The sequence below is a fragment of the Corvus kubaryi genome, unplaced genomic scaffold (genome assembly GCF_017639235.1).
Source record: "Corvus kubaryi isolate FWS band 111438036 unplaced genomic scaffold, C.kubaryi_AGA036_p1.0 65201, whole genome shotgun sequence".
Taxonomy (NCBI): Eukaryota; Metazoa; Chordata; class Aves; order Passeriformes; family Corvidae; genus Corvus; species Corvus kubaryi.
This window is the reverse complement of record NW_024581834.1, coordinates 970-19,747: the sequence shown is the minus strand read 5'-3', so window position 1 is coordinate 19,747 and position 18,778 is coordinate 970. Positions and strand designations below refer to the sequence as shown.

At 59.2% G+C, this 18,778-nt stretch overlaps 2 protein-coding genes across 2 annotated transcripts; both read right to left on the bottom strand.

Moving 5' to 3' along the window:
* Positions 1 to 208: 208 nt before the first annotated feature.
* LOC121673117 lies at positions 209 to 1,581 on the bottom strand. Its single transcript, XM_042046186.1, has 2 exons — positions 718 to 1,581; positions 209 to 408 (listed from the first exon to the last, which is right to left on the bottom strand). Exons 1-2 carry the CDS (start codon positions 1,579 to 1,581, stop codon positions 268 to 270), a joined length of 1,005 nt encoding a protein of 334 aa, XP_041902120.1. The 3' UTR covers positions 209 to 267.
* On the bottom strand, positions 209 to 17,911 carry LOC121673115 (slit homolog 1 protein-like; the record flags this gene model as incomplete). The annotated part of the gene is made up of 33 exons (XM_042046179.1): positions 209 to 2,519; positions 2,610 to 2,821; positions 3,173 to 3,461; positions 3,532 to 3,686; positions 3,778 to 3,908; positions 3,996 to 4,233; positions 4,700 to 4,837; positions 5,011 to 5,104; positions 5,482 to 5,621; positions 6,280 to 6,377; positions 6,608 to 6,732; positions 7,087 to 7,250; positions 8,774 to 8,845; positions 9,144 to 9,215; positions 9,438 to 9,509; positions 9,892 to 9,960; positions 11,056 to 11,188; positions 12,244 to 12,410; positions 12,528 to 12,671; positions 12,930 to 13,073; positions 13,302 to 13,376; positions 13,512 to 13,656; positions 14,106 to 14,129; positions 14,240 to 14,403; positions 14,552 to 14,695; positions 14,818 to 14,889; positions 14,994 to 15,065; positions 15,310 to 15,381; positions 15,888 to 16,035; positions 16,432 to 16,595; positions 16,904 to 16,975; positions 17,381 to 17,452; positions 17,594 to 17,911. Coding segments are annotated over 33 exons (4,444 nt in total), but the record flags the coding sequence as incomplete, so codon positions are not given.
* Positions 17,912 to 18,778: the final 867 nt, after the last annotated feature.

Sequence of the window (18,778 nt, the reverse complement as noted above, 5' to 3'; positions counted from 1 at the left end):
GCATTGCATGGACAACCCTGGCTGCTTGTCCCTGCACCATGGGGGCAACACTTTGGCCAGAAGTGCTGGCCAGGGCTGCTCCAGGAGTAGGAAATCATCCCCCAAGGCAGGACCAACTCTTTCCATCCTGTGCCACCTCCTCGCACACTCAGCAGCTCCCAAGCATCAGCTTCCCCCTTCTCCCCACCAGGAAAGAAGAGGCCAAGCCTCTGAATGAATAAATGTCATGTTCACATGGAAGACAACATAGACAATACCAAACATCTCCTAAAACAATACAGCCTCTGCCAGCGGAAGGATGCCCAGCGCCTCCCTCGCCAGCCTAGTACAAACCAGCGTCTTCAATAGTGACACACACAAACCCCACGGGCCAAACAAAGCCACCGTCATTTTCCTGCCCAGTAGCATCTGTAAACAAAAAGAAAACATCATTTGTTGACCCCAAACATATAAAAATACTATAACAAAATGAAATACAAATATATATTAGAATCTGTAAGTATTCTGTATAAAGAGATACTTTAGCGGTTAGCGTACAGCAAGAACAGAAACACAACACAACCAAGCCCTGGGCGGGCCACAGGCAAAATGAGTCGCATCCCAGCTCCTCTGTGTGGCAGAGGAGCTCCCATGGAGAGGGCATTTGTGGCAGAAACACATCCCCGTGGTGGCGGAAACGCCCTGGATGCTAGTGGTGAGCAGGGATGGTGACAGCACCTGCAGAGCTGGGTGTATCCCGTGGAGATGCCTGGAGCCTGGCCGCAGCTGGCAGTGCAGACCTGAAGCCGAAGTGCTGGAGCAGTGTGATAGAGAGACCCAGGACTGCAGCTCTGGGATGAGTCTGTCCACCAGGGTGATGTGGTGTTTCACTGTCCAGCCATCTGCAGTGTCCCAGGTTGGGCACCCACTATCCTTGGCCCCCACAGTTGTAGAGGTGATGCTGCTGTGGATGTTGGGTGCATACTGTACCCCGGCACAAGCTCCCCATGTGCCCCTGCTCCCACACCAGCCCAGCACATGCCCTGGCACTGTGGGCTTTGGAGAGATGCTGGGTATGGGCACTTCAGTCCACAAGCTGGTGGATCCTGCCCTGGCAGTGGTGTTGGCTCCAGGCTTGCAGGTTTGGACATCTTCAGCCTCTTCACCTTGGCACGCACAAGACTGAGGCCCAGTGACGGGCATGGCAAACCTGCACCCCAGCTGTCCCAGCAGCCTCTTGCTCCTGCTGGCTGGGTCAGTGGGACATGGGGTACTTTTGCCCAGCTGCAGGCCTGCTCCCCTAGGACAGAGCCTGGAAAAAAGGGATTCCTGTGCTGCCCTCACACAGCTCCCACCTCTGAGCAGAGCCAGCTGGCTGAGCCAGGGGTATTTGGGGCCCTCTCCACATGAACGGCACAGTGCTGGCCCCCATGGCACAGGGCAAGTTGGCACTGGAACCCTCAGGGACATCTGTGCGTTGCTGCCTGTCCCCCACACAGTGTGCCTGGCGCTGCCCTGGTCCTGCTCCACCAGCGTGGCCCTGATGTGACCACAGTGGGCTGGACCCATGCGTGCCTGTGCACTGCAGAGCCCAGCCAGCATGCACGGACTGGGGGCATCACCAGAGGGTCAGGCTGTGGCCACAGAGCTGGTGACATTATCTGGGGTACCTTGGGCTCCAGCAACCTGCAGGGAGAGAGACCAGGGCTGCTGGAGGAGAGGACGGGAAACCAGGTCTGGGCTCACCAGGACTGCAGGATGCTGGCTGCACCACGCAGCCCACTGTAAGCCACAGCTTGCCATAGCTCACAAGGCTCTGCCATGTCAGGTCCCCCTCCTCCAGTCCCAGGTGTTGAAAAAGCCCTCAGATTGCTGGGCTGATGCAAGAGATAGGGATGCCGGAGGGGACTCGCTGGGGATGCAGGCACTGCCCTCCGTGGCTGTGGGGCTGCACTGGCTGGGAGGCAGAGTGCCACAGGGAGAGGATGGGGCAGCTGGGCAGGGTTCCCACTCCATATCCACACATCTGTGTAGTTGCAGTTCTTAAAAAAATTCTCTATCTACACATTTGCTTTGTTTGTGGGGTTTTTTTCCTTTTTTTTTTTTCTTTTTCTTTTTTTTCTGTTTCCTTCCCAACCTTCTAGATGCACCAGCTCTACCCTCTGCTGGGCTCCTCAGATGCAGCTGCAGTTCGGAACACCCAGAGAGCAGCATCATGCCCGCAGGGCAAAGTGAGGTCCTTGGCTTGGGGGCGTCTCCCCGCCAGCCCCCCGGCTCTGCAGGGCGGGTGGCTGCTCACAGACACTGGCTGCAGCCGCACTTGCTGGGCTTCTCCACCTCCTCCACAAAGGTCGCACCGTTGCTGCACTCGAAGGCGTATTTCCTGCGCCGGAGCCGCAGCCCAGTGCAGCAGCTGGCATCAGGGCCACCGCAGGTCCCCCGGCATTCCACCCAGGCCACCGGCCGCGTCGTCTGGCAGATGGTGTAGCCCCGCTGCACCTGGTGGTAGTCCCGCACTGGCTCCCCGCGGCACTCTGGCTCTGTGGGACAGTGGGACAGCAATGGTCAGCCTGGTGTCGTGGCATAGGGCTGCCCTCCCTGGACACCCACCTCCTCAGCACCTAACCTACCTTGGTCACAGAGGGCTCCAGTGTAGCCATCGTGGCATTCGCAGGTGGGCTGGCCACCTGGGGTGAGATGGCAGTGGCCATGGACACAGGGCTGGTGGCGGCAGGGGTCGGGTGGTTCGGCAGGCTGGTTGCAGAGCGCACCCTGGTAGCCCTCGTGGCACTGGCAGCTGTAGGAGAGGGCGTCGAGGGGCAGGCACAGCCCGTGCACACACCTGTGGGCACACGGTGCTGTCAGGACCTGCTGGCGTGGCACCAGCACGCACAGCCCACCAGCACTGAGCACGGCATGGCTCAGCACCAGTACTGCACTGGGACTGGTACAGCACCACCTGGTACAGTACAGCCATCATGGCACAGCACAGGTGTGGCTCTGGCATGGCACCACCAGCACAGAACAGCCTGGCACATCTCAGTGCTAGTGGCATGGCAGGGCACTGCTGTGGCACGGCACCACTGAGATGGCACAGGACTGACACGACACAGCACCAGGAACCAGCCATGGGGCAGGGTGGGCAGCCAGTGGGAGGGGCGGGTAGGGCAGACAATGGGGTGAGGGCACTCACTTGTGCCCCTGGCAGGGACCGCCGCGGGGCTGGTCGCAGTGGGGCCCATCCCAGCCAGGCTCGCAGTGGCAGACGGGGCCCTGGGTGCCCGAGGGCTGGCAGATGCCGTGCAGGCAGTAGAGCTTGCGGCAGGGCTCGCAGCCCGGCACCACCCCCGGCGTCATCCGCGTCTTGGTGAAGTCCTGCAGCTCGTTGTTGATGTAGAGGTTGCGGATGCATCCATGGAAGCTGGTGCCATTGAGGAGCTGCCAGAGGCGGAAGGCAGCCGAGTTGACATCCACAGGCATTCCTGGGGAGAGCAGGACCGTCAGTGCAACCGGATGCCCCTCATGCCCTCCATCACCCAGTCCATGTCCTACCTCCCACGTAGAGGGGAGCCTCACTGTTCAGCGTGTAGTGCTTGCCCGAGTTGTCCATGGTCATGGGGCTGCCACCATCAATGGACAGGTTCACCATCTGGTCAAAGGTCACCAGCTCCACGGTATGGAACTGCCCGTCGTTGATGGTCTCAGCACTGGCGGGGATGGCTGGGTCACCAGGGACGCCCCCAGGCCAAAGCAATGGGGGTGGAGGTCCCCAGTGAGTGGAGAAGGGGTGCCAGGTACCTGTAGATGGCCGAGCTGGGGTGGGTGCCAGGGTCATAGCTCACCCTCACATGGCCCTGGTACAGCTCCACAGCCATGTGGTCACTGTCACCGTTGTACAGCAGGATGCCATTGCCTTCAGCCGTGGAGACCTGCCAGAGAGAGAGGTGGGAGCCCACATCTCTGGGGCAGACCCACAGTGCCATCCCTCAATGTGCCCACGCCCCCCTAGCCCTCACCTGAAGGGTGATATTGGCCCGGGGCCAGTCTTGAAGGTCAGTGAACTGCAGGTACGTGTCACGGTCCACGAAGTTGACGCTCAGCAGCTTCTCACATTTGGGGCCGCCGAAACCAGGCAGGCACTGGCAAAGGGCGCGGGCACCCCGCTCCACACATGGGGCCCCGTTCTGGCACTCGGCTCGCTCACAGAGGCCAGGGTGGCCAGCGGTGTGGGGTGGCATCTCACAGAGCTGGCCACTGTGGGGCCAAGGGTGCTGCTGGGCTGGGAGCTGGGAAAGCACCCTACATCCTGCCCACTGCCCCATAGGGCTCTGACAGCATCCCCCTGATTTGGGGTCCCTGGGGAGGCTCTCCAGACACTGGCATCAGAGGGATGCCTGGATGCTGAGCTGTGCCCTAGGGTCCCTCCCCAGTGATGCTGGCTCTCCCCAGCCTCCACCCCTAGACACACACTCCCAGCCTCACTCCTTCCCCTCACACTGAGAATGGATGGATGGATGGATGGATGGATGGATGGATGGATGGATGGATGGGTGGATGGGTGGGTGGGTGGATGGGTGGATGGGTGGATGGGTGGGTGGGTGGATGGATGGATGGGTGGATGGATGGATGGACGGACTTGGCAGCCAGGACTTGTCCCTTCTGCACAGCAACACATAACCATCCCCACTACCCCAGGTGTCCCATGTCTTCCTGGTGGTACCTGTAGCCCTCGGTGCAGAGGCAGGAGTAGCCGTTCACCTCATCCAGGCAGCGGGCGTTGTTCTGGCACCGGTGGTCCTGGCAGTCATCGAAGTCCTCACTGCAGTTGCTCCCCACGTAGCCGGGTGCACACTCACACCTGGGGTAGGCAGGGGGCTCGAGGCTGCCCCTTCCTTCCCCCCTGCACCAGTGGGTGCCTGCTCCTCCTCCTGTCACCTGCTTCTCCATGCCCCTCACTGCAGTCCCCAAAAAGCAAATCTACCCCACCCCCAGCCAGCCAGAAAAAGCGGGTTTGGAGAGGAGGGGGCTCACCTGGGCCCCTGGCTGGTGGAGATGCAGGTGGAGTCATGCTGGCAGGGGTTGAGCTCGGCTGAGCAGAAATTGGGAGGCTGTTCACAGAATTCCCCTGCAAGGCAGAAGAAGGGGTGCCCAGCAGCTCCAGGACCAGAGGAGCAGCCCCAGTCCCCCTGGGGCAGAAGGAACCCCTGGGGGACTCAGCTTAAGGCAGGGAGCTGCCAAGCCCACAGCTTGCACCCCATGGGCACAGGGCTCTGCTCCCCTGGAGGCAGCTCCCACCTGAGCCAGGCAACTGAGGGCATCCCAGGATGTGGGGTTCAGCTGGGTGTACCCAAACTCAAGACAGCTAAACCCAGAGGCCATGCAATGGGCATTGAGACAGCAGGCAGAGGAGCTATTTAGCCCTCATGGGTAGGTAGAAGCACTGGGCACATTCTGGTGCCAGGTCTGTGACATTTGGGGATGGCTGGGCCCCATTCCAGGTACCTGTGTAGTGGGCAGGACAAAGGCAGGTGTAGTTGGTGGCACTGGGCACACAGGAGCCCCCATTCTCGCAGCTGTGCTCCTTGCAGGGGTCGCTGGTGGTGTGGCAGCTTGGGCCCTCGAAGCCCACTGGGCACAGGCACCTGCCACAGGGTTGGGGCAGTGTCAAGGAGGAAAACGAAATGGAATATTTTGGGGTGGCTCCCCCAAAATGATCAGCACAGGACCTTGGCACAGAGCACACATGCACACCAAGAGCTGGGTTTGGTGTCCTCCTGTCAAATGCTGGGCACAGGGGTGGTGCCCGAGGATGCTGTGTTGCCACGACAACAGGCTGAAAGGCCTGTCAGCTCGGAGAGGGGCTGCACAGCCTACCTCCTCACCCCAGCCTGCCAACTATTTTCAGCTCTTAATTGCAGCCTGATTCCCAGAGTGGCCTAAAGCATTCAGGGCAGTGAGGGTTTTGTGAGGGTAAGGCAGCCCAGCAGGGAGCAGCAGCGACTCCGGGACGACAGCAACCACTCCCAGTCCCAAATCCCTCTACCTCCCTGTCCTCCTGTGGTGCTGGTACCCTCCTCTCCCCCACTGACCTCAGCCTAGGAGCCTTTTGGGCTGAAGGCATGGGGAGGTGAAGTCAGACAACATGAGCTGGAGCTCCCATGTGAATGCAGTGTCCCAGCTATACGCCCAAGGGAGCATGCAGGAGGTGAAAGAAGTATCAGAACTTCTCTCCATGGGATGCCAGGGTCCCTTGCTACTGCCCAAGCATTCATCTTTCATGGATTCCTGTCCAGCACTCACCTGAACCCAGCTCCTTCCCCCTCCTGAGGCTGGCAGGTTCCCCCGTTGGCGCAGGGGTTGGAGGAGCAGCCACTGAGTGCCACCTCGCAGTCCCTGCCCTGGGGAAGGACGGAAAAGTGGGAGCGAGGAGGGTGCCACAGCACCCGCCCAGCTCTCCCCATGCCTCTCAGCAGGATGCTGTGGCACACAGGGAGGGTAGGTGGACCCGAAGACAGCAAGCCCCAGGGGCATGGCAGAGGCCCTGCTCTGCTCCCCTGCCCTCTGCAGGGACATGTCCCCAGGCACTGGGGACCCCTGGGATCAGGGTACCTTGTAGGGACCAGGGTACCTTGTAGCCACTGGGACAGGCGCAGCGGTAGGAGCCAAGGGGGTCATTGTGGCAGGTGCCCTGGTTCTGGCAGGGGCTGGAGAGGCAGGGATTGCACTTGGCCTGGACGCTCAGGGCGGGTGGGCCTGTGAGACGGGAGGCACGGAGATGACCATCAGTGCAAGGAGTGATGGGGACACGTCCTTTTGTGGGCACCAATGTGGGGGTAAAGCTGGCACCCCACCGATGTGGGGGAAAAGTGTTGCTGGGAGCAGAGCCTGTCCTGCCAAGGGGCTGTGCACCAGGCAGTGGGACAGGCATCAGTTTGCTCAGTCACCAGGGATGTGCCACCAGGCAGGTAAGAGGATGGAAGCATGCTGCTCCCCCTCCTCCACAAGGCAGCTCAACAGATGAAATCCTGGAGCCAGCCAGACTCACAAAGCATTGCTCTGCTGGGTGCCCAGGGGAGGGCATGGATAGACAGCGTGGGCACCTCTCACCTTGGCACTCAAATTTCTTGGCAGGGGTGGTGAGCAGCAGCTTTCCTTCCATGTCGGGGGGCCCAGCGCAGCGGGCAATGCCTGGCTCCTTGTAGCCCGTCTTGACCCAGCTGGAGAGCCAGCGCAGGTTGCAGCTGCAGTACAGGGGGTTGGCCCCAATGGCTCTGCATGAGGAGAGGGGCAAAATTGCACCTGCTGCCACACAGAGGGAACTGGGCACAACTCTGTCACTTGACCGGGATGCCACATGATGGGCAAAACAGTCCTCCTCCATTTCTGGACCCACCAGAGGTGCTGCTCACAATGGGAGGACTGGGACACACAGCCCCACAATGCTGCCCAGTTAGACCACCCTGCTGCCAGACCCACAGCCCATGCAGTGCTTCGTGCTCTGCCCTCTTCGGGCTCTCCTCCACTGTCCACACAGAAATTCTCGGCAGTCCCTCTCCAGTACATGGGCAAAGCTGCCTGGGGCCAGCAAACTGGACAGAGTACCTTGAGGCCATGCAGAAATAACAGGACCTGCATGGGAGCTGCAGGGCCAGCCCGGGCTCTGCCACACAAGCCTGCAGGACAGAGACACAGGAGTGGGCTGGTGGGAATGAGCAGTGGGTCACGGCCAGAGCTTGTGCAGACAGCATTGGGGGAAAGTGAAGAATTGCTCTGGGAAAGGAGGAGGAGGATGGAGGGTTGCTCTGCTCCACAGCAGAGAAGGGTACGGAAACAGTGGAATTTGTGGGAGGCGGAGGGCCTGGGTGTCTCTTTGAATCCTCCTTGACTGCAAAGGTCAGCAGTGATGGAGGGCTAATGTGACCAACACATGTGACAAAGGAAGGAGATGGCAGCCCAGAGGGCAGGCAGTAGGGACAGCAGATCTGCTGGGGCTGACAAACCCAGTCCTACAGCACCCACAGCGCTGGCTGTGGCACAGCTCAGCCTGTGGGAACCAGCAGTGCCGGCTGGCAGCAGTGAAGGCAGCACAGCCAAGGGAAATTGGAGCAGAGCAAGCAGTGTTGCTCCCCAAAAAACAAGGAGGCCAGGATTGGAAATCAAGATGCTCTTTGCAGACTGACAGAACAGCCTGAGACCCCCAGGATGCCAGGAGCAGGCAGCTGGGAACAGCTTAGCAGAGACAGGGAGGGGACCAAAAAGACACTACGAGCAAAGTTAAACCCTGGCCCCGGGTGGTGGGTATAGGGCAGTGCTCCTGGGGTGCAGGCTCACTCAAAGAGGGGCTGAAACACCACCACTGGCAGGAGGATACCTGATGACAGACTGGGGGGCTGTTGCAGGGAACTGCACTGGCAGAAGGCAAGCAACACGCTGGTGTGTGTCAGAGCAGCCCCTGGCAAACCACAGCTGCGACACTACTTTGCATGGCTTGACCTACATCTTGGGGGACCCCAGAGATCTGGTGGGTTGGGGAAGGATCCTACACCACATCTACCTAAGACCATAGGGACATCCCAGCAGCACTGGGAGACTCAGCGGCACATCTGGATCTGAGCCTGAGCATGGGCAGCAGGTCACAGCGCTATCCAACAAATGATGTCACAGGTACCAGCCCAGAGAAGACGGGAGAAGGCAGCTCACCCTCCAGGGAAGCCAAGCTCAGCCCAGTGGTTTTTAAAGGTCTGTGGAGCCTGCATCCAGCCCCGAGCCCCGAGGAGTGGGAGGAGATACTCACAGGTGGGACAGGGAGGTGACATCTGCGAAGATGCCCTCAGGGAGGCTGGAAATGTCATTGCCATGGAGAGACCTGAAGAGAACACAAGGTCCTTTGATGCCCAGGGCTCCAAGGTGGGCAGCAAGGACTGCAGCCCCACCCCACGGGTCCGGGTGTGGGTGGCAGAACTGGACCCCCACCACAGTGTCACTGTAGCAAATGCACCGTCTGCTCCGAGAGCATATGAACCTTCCTATGCTCCTTCTGCAGCCTCTACCTTGCCCACCTGCCTGCACCCAGCTCCAAGCAGGCACAGGGGACACAGGGACACAGGCAGCAGCAGAGAAGGAGCCAAGCAGGGCTGTGAGCAGGGCTACGGGCCGGTACTTACAGCAGCCGCAGGGAGCGGAGGCCCTCGAAGGCCAGTGGAGGGATGCACTGCAGGGAGTTGTAGCTGAGGATCCTGCGGAGGGAAGCAGACAACACAGCTGTGTGTGTTGCAAGGAACCCGCCCTGGGCTACACGCTGCCCCTGCGTGAGCTGCATCTCAAACCACAGCTTCACCCAGGCCGAGGGTGGAGACCCTGGTGTCCCCAGCACCCCCCAGGCTTTGGGGTCCCCTAGAACAGCCCACATGGCTCAGCTGGGCTGCAGCCCCGTGTGGCACTGCAGGGACCGCACTTACAGGGTGGTGAGCTGGCTCATGTTGGTGAAGGAGGAGTTGCTCAGGGAGCTGATCTTGTTGTTGCTCAGATCGCTGGAAAACAGAAACCCCAGGTCTTGGAGCCAGCTGGGCGCTGTCCCCTCTCCCTGCTCCCCAGCCTGCTCAGCTGGAATGGGGTGCAAACAGCAGCAGAGCACAGCATCCAAGGGAGCAGCAGGGCTGTCGCACAGGGTGATGGCAGCAATGCCACTTGTCCCCCCTCTATTCCATGCCAGGTGGTGAGCAGCCAGAGGCTGAGCATCACTGCCAGCCAGCTGTGTTCCAGAGCAGAGGGGGGACACAGAGGGATGCCAGGGGTCCCCTAACACTGCCAGACCCCTCCTCAGGATCACACACCACAGAGACAGCCCCTGCCCTCACCCACAAGTTCCAGCAATGCCTCCAGCTGCCTGGGCTCCTGCTCCCGGCTACTTACACAAGCTGCAGATACTTGAAGGTAGAGAGTTGCCCCGGGACCTGAGTGAACTGGTTTCCATCCAGGTAGCTGCAAGGGACAACAAAAGCACCTTGGGGCGAATGAGAAGCAGGAGATCCCTCCCTCTGTCTCCCCTTTCATGGGCTTAGGACTGCAAGAAGCATCTCCAGCATGACCTCCCTCCTGGACCCAGGGCCCAAGGTGCTCTCGGGGGACTCCTAAGCTGGCAGGGGAGCTAGAGTGTGAGTGCATTAGCACACCTGAGTTTGGAGGCACGTCCCTGGGGATGCTCTCCCAGCAGCCAACGCGTGCAAGCACAGCCAGCCACGTGCCACATTTACACATGCGATGTGAGCGTGGGAGGCTGTAAGTGCTCCCAAGGCATGTGTGAGCATGTGAGAGATGGCGGAGGATGCAGAGAGAGGAGGAGTGTGCAAGACAGCGGGGGGGGGCGTGTGCAGGGGTGGTAGGTATATATATGTATATATATCTGTGCCCAGCCAGTGCCTGCAGCCCCTGCGCACAGGACCTGCTGCCATCGCTCATCCCAGAGGGGTACAGAGCCGCTTTCGCAGCGATGGGCATCACGGAGCCTGCACATCCAGCTCTGGCATGGCTGCGTGGGTATCTCCCTGACACCCACGGTGACGGGTGGCTGACCCCAGGCAAACCACATCCCATTGCCCACGTGCTTGGGGCTAGCACTGCCAAGGCATCCCTGCAGCTGTGGTGAGAGGGGATGGCAGAGGCAGAGTGCCCCTGTCCCTGCTGCCGATGGCAGGCTCCTGGGAACCACAGAGCCCTGAGCTGCATGGCTGTGTGGGAACCACAGCTGCAGGGGGTGGTTGTCCCTTGCTGTCCCTTCCCAAGGGCCAAAGACAAGGGTCCCAGCTGCTGGGTGACAACACCTCTTGCACAATACCCTTGATAGCCCTGAATTGTAAGAGAGACTCTTGCTGAGCCACTTGCTGGTGTTGGGGCTGGATGGGATCCCTTGGATGGCTGGGGGTCCTACTCCCACTACCAGGCCAGAATGGGGGTGTGGGGAGGAGCCCAGGAGTCTCTACCCTGACACCTGCAACCCCACAGCAGAAGCCCCTCACCCAAAGCTGTAAAGTAGATGGAGGGTTAGGGGGAGAGCTTGGGTACTCGCCCACTACTCACAGCTCTGTGACATTCTTGGGGATCCCCTTGGGCAGGGCCTTGAGGTGCTTGTTGCTGCAGCGGACAACAGTGTCGAGGCAGGTGCATTCCTGCGGGCACTGGGGCCGGGGGATGCAGCTGGTCTCCTCCTTACCTGCACCAGGCATGGAAAGCCACTAAGTCACCAGGGTCCAGCCCTTGGGCATCACGTGAGGCCAGATTCAATGCCTTGTGCCTGCCTAGGATGGCTCCCCTCCCATGCCAACCATTCTCCCCTGCCTCCAAAACAGGATGTTGCAGGCAAGAGCAGTCAGGAGTTAGCAGTGCAGGAATTGCTCCTGCACCCAGAAATTGCCTGCCCCACTGGTGTGGATACCACCAGCTCAAGGCTGCTCTGATTTTCACCATTTTCATGCAAAAATGCAGTCACAGGGACAACAGAGGTAAAGGCACAGAAGAAGGGGCTCAGCCCTGCAAATCCTCCTGAAACAACCTCCTTCATCCATCTCCCAGACACAGGTTAGATGGAGCTGAGCCTATGCTGAGCAGCCAGAGGAGCTGGCACTGCTCCCCCTCCCTGCCATGATGCTGGAATCCTGCGGGAGAGGCATCCCTGGGACAACCGTATGCTATCTCGCAGCGTTAGGAAAGGCGCAGGATACAACCCTTCAGTCTTTGACGTGGTGGAGGAGGGAAAGCAGAAGAAAGGATGATTTGTTTGTAAATATTTTCCAGAGGGCTCAAAAGCTGCTCTAAATTTAAAAAAAAATATATAGAAAAAAGGTTTTTTCCCCACGCACACTCCCCGTCTGCTCCATCTGCCCAGCTCTGGTGCATGTGCAAGGCTGAGAAGGGAAGGCGGGAAGGAACAGGATGAATCCCAGTGGGCTTTGCCTCCACATCTGCTCCTGTCAGCACCCAGGGCACAGCGTTTGCCAGCACAGACTCACCTACATACAAGAGCCTCAAGGTGCAGTGGTTGCAAACCCCTCTCCTGGCTCCAGAGTGGATATCTGAGTGCAGCCCCAAGGGCTGGGTACCAGGGAGGGAAACTTGTATCGTTAGGGGAGAGCATTCATGGAGCCCCCTTAACTTGCCAAGGGCACATCCTGGTGGCAAGGATGGTGCTGGGACAAGGAGCACAGTATCATCCTGGGAGGAGCAGCCTGGTCTCCCCTCACCCTCAGCACCGCAAGGCCCACGAGTTACCTTCCTCACACCTGAAGTCGGGGAAAGCCACATCCTGGAGTGGGATCTGCCGGAGGAAGTCGGGGTTTTGGCACCGAGGGTTCCCTGTCACGATCTTCCTCTTGCGCAGCCAGTCCCCCAGCCAGGCCAGCTGGCAGTTGCAGTTGAAGGGGTTGGCGAGCAGGTTCCTGCACATGGGAAGGAGCACAAGGGCAGCACCCGAACAGCCACCAGGCAAGGGGACCTGCAGCCCTCCCATGTCATGTGGACAGGCTGGGAGCATTCCCCCGGAGCCCAGGACATACAGTGTGGAGAGGGACTGCAGCGTGTCAAAGGCACCCGGTGCAATTGTGCTGATCTGGTTGTCGTACAGGGAGAGCAGGCGCACGTTGCGCAGCCCTGTGAAGCTGTCGTTGTGGATGCAGCTGATGCGGTTGTTCCTCAGCATTCTGCAGAGGGAAGAGAACAAGGGCACCTACAACACGGGCAGGCGCCATGGGGGAACCCACCTTAGCAGTGCCCGGGCTGTGCCCACCTCAGTGCTGGGCAGCAGAATGAGCCTGAGCAAGTCCCTGAGCAGCAAAAGCCTGCCCCCCCAGCACTGGATACAGCCAGCTGGTGGGCAAGGCACTCCTGAGGTGGCCCTGCAGGGAGGCAAGGAGTAGGGATGTTCCCATCCGGGTGCTCATGGAGGAGAGGGGACTCACAGTGTCCTCAGCCCGTCCAGGCCCCTGAACATGCCGCTCCGCACAGACTCCAGCTGGTTGACAGTGAGGTGCAGCTCGTTGACAGAGGATGCCCCCTCGAATGCCCCATCCTCAATTTCTGACACCTTGTTGTTGCTGAGGTTGCTGTGAAGAGGAAAAAGCAGGCTGGGATGAGGGCTCTGCCTTGACCTCATCCTGAACTTTGCCTCCTCCAGATCCCACTAAGCACCCTGTGATGCCAGTCCCTCAGAGGACCCTCAGGCTGGGATGTGGCCTCCATTTCATGCCTCTGTCTGCCCTGGCATCAGAACCCCCATGTGCCTTTCCAGCCCTCAGATACTCCTGACATGGCTGTGCCTGCCCAATACTCACATTTTCTTCAGATGTGTGAGTTTCTTGAAAATGCCAGTGGCCTCCAGGATGGAGATTTCATTGTTGTTCAGGCGTCTGGAGTGGGCAGCAGTGAAAAGAGCTCAGCAGATGGCTGCAAAGTGCTGGCACAGCCAAACCCTGAGCCAAACCCCAATGCCAGCAAGATGCCTGCTGCAGAAGGGAAGGCAGAGTGAGCGAGGAGACTCTTACAGCTCAGCTGTGGACTGTGGGATGCGATCTGGGATCTTGGTGAGTTTCAGGTTGGAGCACTCGACCACACCGGATTCACAGCGGCATTTTGGGGGGCAAATCACGTCACTGTTGCATTCACTGTTCAGCTGGTAATCCTCTGTCCCTGTGTGTTTGTGAAGGCAGCATGGGCTCCCACGGGCAGAGGCACAGGAGGCTGCACCTGCCCCGTCTCCCTCTGATCCTCCCACATCCCTACTCGGTCTCATTCTCTTCCCCAGCTCCCCTCATTCCAGCCCCTGTGCACATATTACTCTTCTCCACACCCAAAGCAGCTTATCTGCAGGGATATTTGTCCTGGGTACACTGGGTGCTGCACTGCCCACCACCCTCCTGTGAACAGAGCTGAACCCTGGAGACGCCTCTCTGCCTGCCCACGCAGGTAACGGCACAATGGGAGATGCCACAACGCATCCTGGTACCCAGCACATGGGAAATGAAGCGTGGTTCTGCTGGGCCAGACCACAGAGCTCTCGCACAACACCCCTGCAGGCAGCCTGGCCAAAAGGGCACCATGTACACACCCATGTACACGTGTGTGGCTCCTCCGCTCACCTGGGATGAAGTACTGCTCTTTGGCTGTGGAGAAAAAAGCACATCAGCCTTCTGCACACAGACACCAGGCTGCAACAGGGCCGAGCACAGCCGGGCTGCAGGATGCCTGTGACAGGGCTGGGGACAGCTCTCACCCGAGCAGCGGAACTTCTTGCTCTTGATCTGGCCGATGCGCTTGTTGGCCAAGCGCCGGGGGCTGGCACAGCGGGCTCCGCTGGTCTCCACAGGGTTGGCACGGAGGAAATCTGCCAGCCACTTCAGGTTGCAGTCACAGATGAAAGGGTTCTGGGCCAGGTGCCTGTGCCAGGGACAGCGGGTGACACATTGCCAGGGACAGTGGGTGACACACCACCAGAGGCAGTGGGTGATCACCAGCTCCAGCCCTGGAGATGCTTTTCCCCCAGAGGCTCGACTGCCCAGGCATGGGAGCTGGTGCGGACACTCACAGAGTCTGGATGGCCCGCAGGGAGGTGAACGTGCCTTTGGCCAGGCTCTGGATCTTGTTGTCATAGAGTGAGAGCAGCGAGAGGTTCTGCAGGTCCTGGAAGGCATCTGCCCGCACACAGTTGATCTTGTTGGCATTGAGAAGCCTGGCAGGGAGGGAGGGATGTGAGTCTGGGGACCCCCCTTCACTGCACCATGGGTGCTAGGCACCTCAGTCCTGCTTCCCTGTGTCCCTGAAAAGCATCCCACACAGCCACTGGCGTCTTACAGCAGCTGCAGCGCAAAAAGTCCTCCAAAGACACCCTTGGGGAGGTCCGTGATCTTGTTGCCATACAGCACCCTGGGAAAGAAAGGCCAGTGTGTGAGATGAGAAGAGCAGTGTGGGCCATGGTTAAGGGGGTGCAACATCCACCCCACCCCATCCACACCAGTGTAGGCACTTACAGAGAGTTCAGAGAGCGCAGCCCCTGGAAGGCATCAGGGGCGATCTCCGAGATCTGGTTGTTGCTCAGGTCTCTGAAACCCAAAGGGAGAAGGTGGCCTGGTACCCTCTTCTCTTGTGCCATGTCCTCACCCTTCTGCTAGTTCCAGGGGACCACCCCCAACACCCAATATCCAGAGCTGGGGTTATCCAAGACCAGTGCTGCCATGTGGGGCACCCATGTCACAGCAGTGCCCCATGTCTGTCAGCTCTCAGCAGTGGCCGGCAGGGTGAAGGGTATTGGGTTTCAGGATGAGCTGGTAGAGGCTGCACACTTACATCCTCCGCAGCTTCTTGTAGGGTGAGAAGGCTCCTGGGGGGATGGACTTGATGCCGTTGAGTTCCAGACGTCTGCAAAGAGAAGACGGAGACATGAGGGCTCTAGGGCTGGCCAAGCCCCAGAACCCCACCGACAGAGCTGGGGGCTGCAGGACCTACGGCCGCAGTAAGCTACCCCACATGTGTGGAAATATTCTGCCCAGAGACAACTTGCATCCTGTGGTTGGGGCTTTCTCCATCAGGGAGAGGTGCCACGGGTAGGGGAACCATGGTGGCTGGGGTGGGGGAAGCACCTCTCCTCCCCAGCACCTTGGGTTTGGGGGTGCCTGCTGCCTCCCACATGCTTTGTGCACCATCCCAGAACGGGCTTTGCACCATAATTGGATTCCTCTAAGGAGATTGTTTCTCTATTTACATTTTTAATGCAGCTAAATCCAGGGCTAAATCTAGGCAGTGTGAGAGAAGGGCAAGGAAGGCCTGCTGCCCTATGGAGCAGCTGAGCTGTGGGGCTTGCTCCTGTGTTCCCAGTGCCTTGAGCCACCCAGAGCCCCATGCTGATGGTGTGGGGCCATACTCACATCTCTGTCATGGTCTCGGGCAGGTTGGCGGGGATGGCCGTGAGCCCCTTGCCCCGACAGTCCACAATGCCATTGCTGCAAGTGCACATGGCTGGGCAGGAGCCAGAGGACAAGCTGCAGAGCTGGGCATGTGCTGGGTCCGTTTGTCCTGCCAGGGAAGCAGCCAGCATTGGAATTGCAAAGAGCTGAGCCAGGCCAGTATGTGCCAGTACCCTGAAGAAGGGACCTTGGTGACAGCTCAGCATGCAGGGACAGTTCATGGCACCCTTGAGGGGGTGCATAAGGTCTTAGTGCACCCCAACCCCCTGCAAAAGCTCCAAAGGCACAGACTGATGTACTGTCACACTGATAGGGTGGCATTGTCCCCATATTTTCCCCATACCAAGGACTGTGCTGACCTGAGAGGAACCCACAGCGTGGGTTCTGAGGCTCTGAGCTGGGGCACATAGCAGGGAGCAGAGATGGGGTGCATTGGTGGCACAAGCCTTGTCCCCCCGGCCCATATCCCTGCCCTGGCACCCACCACCTCCCCTGCCCCCCTCACCAGAGCAGCTGAACTCGTTCTTTTGGATCTCAGCCACGTTGAGGCCGCGAAGCTGGGCAGGAGCAGCGCACTGGGTGAAGAGCCCGATGGTGGGGCGCTGGCGCAGCCACTGCGAGAGCCAGGCCAGGTGGCAGTCGCAGAAGAGATGGTTGGAGTGCAGGCGGCTGCAAGCGAACAGGGCAGTCAGCAGCCACAGGACAGCTCCTGCCCACCCCACTGCCCTCTGGCTGCCCCAGCCTAGCTCATTCCAAAGGGTGGGCGCATTCAGACGGAGATACAGAGGGGCCTAAGAGCATCTGCGCCTGTTGCCAAGGCCACCATGCTTGGGATGCTCTGCAGGGGTGTCCCCTCCATACCCTCCCCATGGTGCTGTCCCAGCACTACTGAGCCACCAGCACCAGCAGCAGAGCTGGGGACATCCCACTCTAGCCCAGGAGGTGACTCCCACCACCACCACGGCCCAGGCACTCACAACGTTCGCAGCTTGGGCATGTGGTTGAAGCTGGACACAGGGATTGAAGTGATATTGTTGTTATTCAGGGTCCTGCAGGAAGACAAAGAAGGGCAGGTCAGGGCAGACAGGCTGTAAAAGGGAACGTGAGACAGTCTAGGTGGCACCAACCCCTGGGAACAACCTGGCATAGGGTTAATGGATGGAGAACTACAGGCTGGGGACAGCCCAAACCCCCAGCAGGACTTGCTGTCCTTTCCAGGCTTCGACTCCCCACAGCCAGTGGCACCCAAGTGGCCCCCTGGGGCATGATCCAGCCCTGGAGCACAGCTCTGCAGCAGTGGTACCAGAACCCTGCTCAGCCCCTGCTCCAGCCCAGGGAGAAATGGCATGCTGGGGATGTCCTTGTAGCACCTCAGCAAGTGGGGACACCCAAGGACACTCTCATCCTTCATGGGGTTGCAGGCTGGAGGCTCCAGCATGTCCCCAGTCACTTACAAGACCTCCAGCCCCCGCAGGGCACGGAAAGCCCCATCTTCAATGCAGCTGATCTGGTTCTTGTCCAGTTGGCTGCAGGAGAAAGAGAGAAAAAAGGAGAATTGTTGGGACAGCCCAGGCAGAGAGCAATCAAGTACTCCTGATCACTTCCAGTACCTTCTGCCACTGGACCTGACCCCAAACTCCCTCACGCCCAACACTGCCAGGACTCACAGGTTCTTGAGGTCGGTAGCCCCACGGAATGCTTTCCTGGGGATGGCCTGGATGAAGTTCTCACTCAGGTCCCTGCAGAAGGAAGAGGCAGGAAGGAAAATGAGCAGTGCCCGCAAAGAGTGATGTCCCCTGGGAGCAGGGCACCACAGGCAGCGGCACACCCCGGCACTCAGTGATCCCTCAGGGACTCCGACACAGTGTAATTTGGCTGCAGGTCCTTGGCTGACCACTGCTCTGCTGGCTGTTCGGAGGCAAGTCTGGCTCCATCCATGGTGGCTGAAAGTGACTGGGGCTCCCTGGGCACTGCAGTCCCTGGCTCTGACAAGCAGAGCTGAGTGGCACAGCTCTGGGAAAACCCTCCATACTTAAATACTCTCTGACTGCTATAATTACAGGTCCCTGCTGATTAACTGGTAATTATACTTAGTGGCTCCAGGAGGAATTCCTATGGAGCCTGACCTACACTTCAGAGGGCACAAATAATTGGGTCATTATTTACTTCATCACTGCAAGGTACTGTCTGTGTAGTCACCTGCTCTGCAATGCCAGGGCATGCCAAGCCAGCAAGGGCTCTGTGTTGCAGGGCTGGCAGCAGGTCAGATCCCCCACCATGCCTGGGCTGGTTTTTAAAGACCATGAAGACCACAAATCTCACTGCAAGTAGGGTTTGGGTGGACTGGCTCAGCTCTGGGAGGACCTGTTTGTTTTATTTGCTCCCCGTGGCTCCCAAACAGCCATTCCCTCTCCCACCCTAAAAGTCAGAAGCTCCTCCAAATTTGGCTGGCAACTGCATTGCCTTTTCCCAGCCCAGTGCCAGCACAGTCCTGCTCCAGCCACCTCTGGGGCACAAAGTCAAGTTCCCATCTCCTTCCTGGCACAGGGAAACTGAGGCACAACATAGCATTTTCCCTATGCAAGTCCATGGGTGAGTGAGAAGTAGTACCAGGGCATCCTGCACAGATTAAATGTCCCCAGAACTACACAGGCCAGACAGACACCCGCATCCCAACCCACACAGCATCTCAGGGTGTCCATAGATGTCAGCATTTCACACACAGTGCTCACCAGCTCTGCTTCAACATAACAAAGCCTGTTCGCTATCGATACCCTATAGCTGGACAGGGTCAGGATGGAGGCACAGCATCCATGTTGCTCCCCATGCCCTCATTCCCACCAAAAAATGGG